We start from the raw sequence: 6,888 nt of genomic DNA, 5'->3' as shown, positions 1-6,888 counted from the left end.
CGTACCACGAGGGAAAATAAATAGCTGGTGTTCACGAATGAAATATCATTTCAATCTTATATGTAAACAAATAAATTTTCTTTTTATTTCATGCTTTTTTAAGTGATTTTAAGTTTTTTTTTTACTGATTTTGTCGCGTAACCGTCGCGCATTCTCATTTTGTGACGTCATCACATCATGACGTCACAACATCAAATTTTGAAATATAGTTCTCTTAAAGTTTCTAACTTGTTACATTTAACATGACGTATGGTGACATCGACTTTCTTTCCTAAAGAAGCAAAATTTTTACGTGTGACGTGCATTTATTTCTGTCTGTTATTTTTTATTATGATTTTCTTTTCATCCGCATTCAGATATAGTCCGGCTACAGTGAAATTATATTTTATAAATTTCACTAGTGGTTTATCAGAATATAATCATCTGATATATTACAATAAAACACTGGAAAGCATGAAATAAAATCAATATATTACTGTGTGATGCACAATGACAGTTGCTCAGCAAGCAGGGATTTTTCAAAACATTTTTGGAAAATTTGTGATATTTCATTATGTTTATTAAAAAAAGTTTGAAACCTTCCTTTTCATGATTTTTTTCTATGCATCAATTCATTGTTTAGTTTATAATCCACTTCTGCAGGACACCCATCTTTTAATTAACTAAGAATTTTTTTCCAATAATAAAAAAGAAGAAAATTTTCTTTTTTTATTATATACCAGTTTCTTTTTTTTTATTCTATATCTGAATGTTTAAAGCGAAATAAAATTTTATTGATTCAGTTAAATATTAGTAAACACAAATCACAAATTGAGTTTCTTTATTCTGAATACCAATTTTCTGTATCAGAATCAGCATAATTTGCATATGCAACACACAACACCCTGATTAATTCATACTATGTTAACAGTAAAATACAGTTTTGGCTCATTTGATTTAGTGAAATCTTACTACATGTACACATTCATGTGTGAATTCTTCATTCACCCCTTCCCCTCCATGACACTGATATCATCACTCTGGTATCATTCCACATTCATTCAGTCCCTGACAGCCTTAATGCATTCTTAAGTGTTTTTTTTTTGTTTAGTTTCGTAAGTTTTTCTTAATTCAATCATTATCTATTGAAACGTTACAACTTTGATTTGCCCTTGTGTCCTCTCCTGCATTAGTGTGATGTATTCAATGCTGGAATAAGTGTAGGTGGTTTCGTGTTGCCGGGATTCGTTGGGACTGCGTTAGGCGAATATCACCTTTCATTGTTTAACTTTGTTCTTATAGTTAAAAATATTTTTGGATAATAAAATAACCGATTTAACCGGAAAATGACAAATGCCAATGATCAATCTTGAGTATGAATATATCAAATGTACTCACTTCTTTACACGAAGTGCCTTTACATAAATTTCTTTTAGCATATGCTTGTCCGTGGCCGCAGCATGTTCTTGGATATTGGGAGAAGAAAGATGAACCTCAAGTTTTATTTCTCCGATTTGAAGATGTTGTCAAAGTGAGTTTATAAATCTATAGCACACGTGGACATTGAAGCGTTTACTTAACAGATATGAATACTAATAATACATCACTACTATTATCTTGTACATATAGGTCTTTATCTTGAAATATTTATCATATAAGATTCAAATTTATCATCTCTTACTAACTGTCCATTCACATGCTTTTATAAAAATAAATGTTTCCTTCCTTTTATTGCAAAAGAAAAGCTAACAAAAGATTAGTGTATCACATGCAAATGAAAACATTTTGAGAAGCTTAATATGTCGGATATTATTAAAAAGGAAATAATTTTACTGTAACCATTCATTCATGACCACTTCAAAATAAATATATCTTTGTCATAAGTGACTGATGTGATTTTTTTATCAAGATTTTATTGGATATTCGTAAGACAATGTTATGTCGTGCTTTAATTATTCCGGTGCTTTCTTACATTGGTAGCCCTGTGCAATTTTCTGCTCACGTTAAATGTCGTTGAATGTCGCTCTATTTTATTGATCTTTATACCGTAAATGTGACATACTCGCTCGAAAACATTCGCAATTTTTAGATTTTAATTCCTCACAGGATATGCCTGCAGCAATCAGACGTATTGCCACATTTCTAGGACGTACATTAACAGATAAAGATGTTGCCGACATTGCCGAGCATTGCAGTATTGAGAAGATGAGGAATAATGAAGAAGTTAATTACTCATACTGGCAAGATATAGGATATGTCGACTTTAAACCAGGGGAAAACCATTTTATAAATAAAGGTTTATATTAAATAAAATATCTTTGATTTAAATAATGATAACTAATTGATAACATACGTATTTAATAAAGGTAGTCTTAGAAGCTGTATTAAACTGGAATTAGAACTTCCCTTTTAACAAGGTTTTTGAAACAATTTTTTTATATACTGCTCTAGATTAATTCAGGGAGATAACTACAAAACCGTTCCATATAGAATGTTACGGTTTTAGTCATTGTACAAATTACAGATGCCATCTTTTTAATACCTTAGAAACTTGTTTAAATTATGCTCTTTAAAAATGAGGTACAGAAAAATGGAAGTGCAGACGGGTTGAATATCTCCCACCGACTTTCCGGCGGGAGGGGGGGGGGTTGAGTCAATTTTTTGCAATTAAATGCAAATTAAGACTCTTGCCTATTATTATTTTTTTAATCCTGGCAACAGGCTGATAAATGTATAATGACACCTTTCTTGCCTTTGCGAGTTAGTATGTTAGTATGGCATCTAGAAATGTACGTTAGCTAAATGATAATTAGTTTTATAATGCAGGTCAACCTGGAACATGGCATGAGGAATTAACGCAAGAACAGAACGCCAAAATGGACAAGCTAATTAAAAAAGTTGAGGATGCTGGTGTGACTGTTGTACATACTTGAACTATTAGATATATAACTTTAATAAAAATTCATAGAATATTTGTACATGATTAATGAACACAATTTTAATATCAATTAAGCATAAATACATGTACAATGTACATACAAAAAAAGGTTGGAGCATTTGTGATTACTTTTATATCAATTTACAAGTATGCATGTTTTTACTTGATCCACTTGTTTGACATAGGATATGCGTTAATATCAATTAAAACCCTATTTATTGAAATGTGCAGAAGAGTCTTAGTAAGTAAAAAAGTGTTTAAATACTACTTTGATAATCATGAGCTGAAGAGTCTACACATTATACAAAACATACCAGAAAAGTTTATCAGTGTGCCGATAAATACTCTAGCCCTCAAAAAGCTATGAATCTTGTCATACAGTTTGAATAAAAATATTTTGTCTTGTAACAATTAAACTTGAGATGAAACATTTGTCTTTTTTATGTTTTTCTTTTTGTTATTTATTGAAAACTAACTTCATAAAGGTTTACTATTTAATCACCTACTAGTACTAAGAAGTTCTCAAACTACTCTCCAAAATCGAACGGTTTGATCTCAAAATTCGGAAGGGTTTTCAGATAAGGTGAAATAAAGAAATAAGACTAGCCCTATTAAAAAGATAATATCTATAAATCAAAATATTCATTATATGATTTGGTTTGATCTAGTGAAAGGAGCTAAGTAGTTAAGAAATCTATCCCTTATCACTGTAATGAATGTCTTTGTGACAAAAACGGCTTCGTGAATTTCCGTGAATATGTGAATATTGCATAAAAATGGTATAAAAATGAAAGTAAATAAATACGTGAACGCGGCGTCTAATAAACATTGAGACCGTTTATCGTTATTAATTTTAATTCAAATGTGTATAGAATTGCTATACAATCTGCATGCAACCACTACCGTTCTAAAATTCTGAAAGCCTCGATGACTTCTTATATCTACCTATCCTTATCCGAAATTTAAAGGAATTGGCCGAAACGTTTCAGTAGACCTATAACATATTCAAAAGTCCTTGATAGTGAGCGGCATTGTAACAAATCTAGGATTTCTTTTCTATTGAGCTGATGTCTTTTGTATCTTAGCTTTTAGAGGTTTTGAACCAAACAATGCAGTGAATGATAAACGTTTCTAGAACAGGGACCATCTCTTAACTGCGTTCTTCTGTTGCAGAGAATACATCGAATTACTGTTTTCTCGTTTATGAACTAAGGCTTTTATATACAAGGACAGGCATTTTTGCGATACGGATGTATTCTAGGATCTTCGTATGTTTTCAAACATAACGGACAATCAAGAATACATGTCTCTGATTCTGATATTAATATTGCTTAGCTGTTAAAAAAAAAGAAAAATGTGAATTTTTTTATTGACTGGCTTCTTTATTATACCAGTCCTTACTCTCCTGCGCATCGGTCGAATGTTTCACTATCGCAACTAACGTGTGTCTATTCAGTAAGCTGCGAAGGGAGCGTTCTCAGTTCTCAAAGAAAGTAATCATCAAGTTTTATTTTGCTTAAATCAATCAAACCTTCACAGTGACGTCTAAATTGTCCCAAAATATGTCTTTCAAAAAGGCTGATTGTAAGTAGGAATTGTAAACGTAAAGTTATAGTCAGAGTTTTCAAATGTTATAGAGACTGATAATAGATGTGGTCAAAATATAAATCATTCCTTATCAAAACTTATATTTTATTGCTCGTGCTTGCATGTATCTGTACTAAATACAATTGTTTAATAATCCATATAATGCAATATACAATTTAGAAAATTAACATACTAACATTTCAAAATACTAGTACATGTATATATAAATACCATACTGAAATATAAAACATGTTCTACAAACATATATTATTCATTACGTAACTATCAATATTTGAAAATAAACTTGTTCTATTAAAAATGCATCATGCCTGATGTCTTTAGCTTTGTCAGTCACGACACCTCATCAATACATATTGAAACAGAATTAAAGAGATGTTTACCTCTTATTACTTTGAAAGACTATTATTACCAGATATAAAGGAGATTTCCAAATTCATGAACAGAACTATAAAATCTTTATTGGTACAAAATCAGCAATTTTATTAAAATAATTACACATTACGAAGTTTAATTTGGATTTAATTGATTGGAAACATTAATGAGACACAGGCAAAGTGGGACTATACTGTTTAGAAACCACACACAATATTATAAAACGTTATTCCATATCAGTTATTTCAGACAGTAAAAGTACTACAGGCATATATACTCACACATACCAATTCATTGTTGCAGATCTATCGTAATATGTCATCAATTCTATACACAAATACAAAGCTTATAACAGTTGCACAACGAAACACTTAATATGTACAAAGATATAAAAAATTTAATTTGACACAAGGATTATAAAACTATATATCGTCCAGTAAAAAAGACTGCAATAACATCTTATTCTCATACAAAGATATTCCTTTTTGAATCATATGAGGCACATTTGATGAATCTAGTAAAAAAGCTTGCCATTATATTATATTATCGCATGGTTTGGAACTTTTCCTTTGTTCTTACTAACCCATTATACTCAGAACACTTCAATGAGCATTTGAAAACTGTATTGATATATAGCAGTACAGTTTTTTCATTGTTTCATATAGGAAAAAAACTCGACTGCTATATAGCGGTTGAGTTTTTTTTCGCACCTTGTATATATCAATGTAGTTTTTTTCACAGAGGCTCCAATGGGGCAGTGGTAACGAACATTCCCAGTAGCAAAAAATGGAATCAAAATAAAATGAATAAATAAAAATAAAAACAATGAAAAATATAAACAAAGATAATTATTGAAATGAAATTTACTCTCATTTAATCAAAAGGTACATCCGCTGAATGAATTATTTCCACTGAAAAAAAGCCCTTTAATCTTGAATCAATATTGGTAACGGTTTACAATCCGCCTCTAACATTGGGTGTTTTTGTATATCTTTTCTATGAAATCTACCTTATCATAAATAACTGTAATGTAGCTAACGATTTATTTATTTATCTATTCATTTATTTATATTACAACAAAGAAAACATAATGCCATTGCGATGAAACAGTTATAGTATATAGCCTTACGGCCTCGCCATTTTTTAGAAGAAACATCCCTTGATGTCGCCCCAGCCAGTGTTATATCCTCGTAACTAACTCGTTTCATGTACTATAACTATTACAAAACAAGACTGACAAGAATTCGGGAAATACGGAAGATATAAATTATAGAAATTGTTCTGGTGTCAAATTATATCGTACGTCATGAAACACAGAGAAATTAATATATTTATAAACGATGAAAGATATTATAAAAAAAGTAGTAGATTATGAGTCTCGGTTAATATGATATTACAATTGTTTTGGTTGTTTTTTTTGTGTTTTGTTGTTGCTTTTTTCATGTAATTCATGATAAGCTTTGCGTACAGACGCATTCAAGTAACTAATATTATTTTAAAACCATTTAACATAATCATGTATAATATCTTCAACAAAAGCCAGCAGTGACATATTTCCAGTCTTTGCACCATTAGCATTATTGCAACTTCTTAAAAGAGAGACAATAAAAAAGTCTGGAGCCTTTGGATATTAACAAACATTAATAAATTAATAAAATTGGTATAAATAAATTCATTCCAATTATCAGCAAGCAATCTTTGATCAACAAAACAGCGGAAACATTAAGTAAAACAGAAAAGGGGTTAATTTTTGATATATAATCATATTTTAAGATTTCCCAAAATCAAAATTTAATTGTGATACACTTCATACAATCAAGTTTTTTTAAACTCACAACGTTTTGTTTTTTCATTATAATCATTGCAGTTGATAGTTATAACATTGTTTTATAAAAATAAAAGTCTTCACATGATGTGATTTCCCTAAACCTGTTACATATACACGAACCTCTACCTCGGAGTACATTCATATTTCTGATAAAGGTCAAACC

General features: G+C 30.1%; 1 protein-coding gene across 1 annotated transcript; it reads left to right on the top strand.

The window, feature by feature from the left end:
• The first annotated feature begins 1,267 nt into the window (after positions 1 to 1,267).
• Positions 1,268 to 3,245, top strand: LOC132717495 (sulfotransferase 1B1-like). Its single transcript, XM_060700980.1, has 3 exons — positions 1,268 to 1,510; positions 2,086 to 2,275; positions 2,806 to 3,245. Exons 1-3 carry the CDS (start codon positions 1,355 to 1,357, stop codon positions 2,910 to 2,912), a joined length of 453 nt encoding a protein of 150 aa, XP_060556963.1. The 5' UTR covers positions 1,268 to 1,354; the 3' UTR covers positions 2,913 to 3,245.
• The last annotated feature ends 3,643 nt before the right edge of the window (positions 3,246 to 6,888 follow it).

The sequence above is a fragment of the Ruditapes philippinarum genome, unplaced genomic scaffold, assembly GCF_026571515.1.
Source record: "Ruditapes philippinarum isolate M1 unplaced genomic scaffold, ASM2657151v2 ctg2347_1_1_1_1, whole genome shotgun sequence".
Lineage (NCBI taxonomy): Eukaryota > Metazoa > Mollusca > Bivalvia > Venerida > Veneridae > Ruditapes > Ruditapes philippinarum.
Note: the sequence above shows the minus strand (reverse complement) of the source record. Positions and strands in the feature narration are given on the sequence as shown.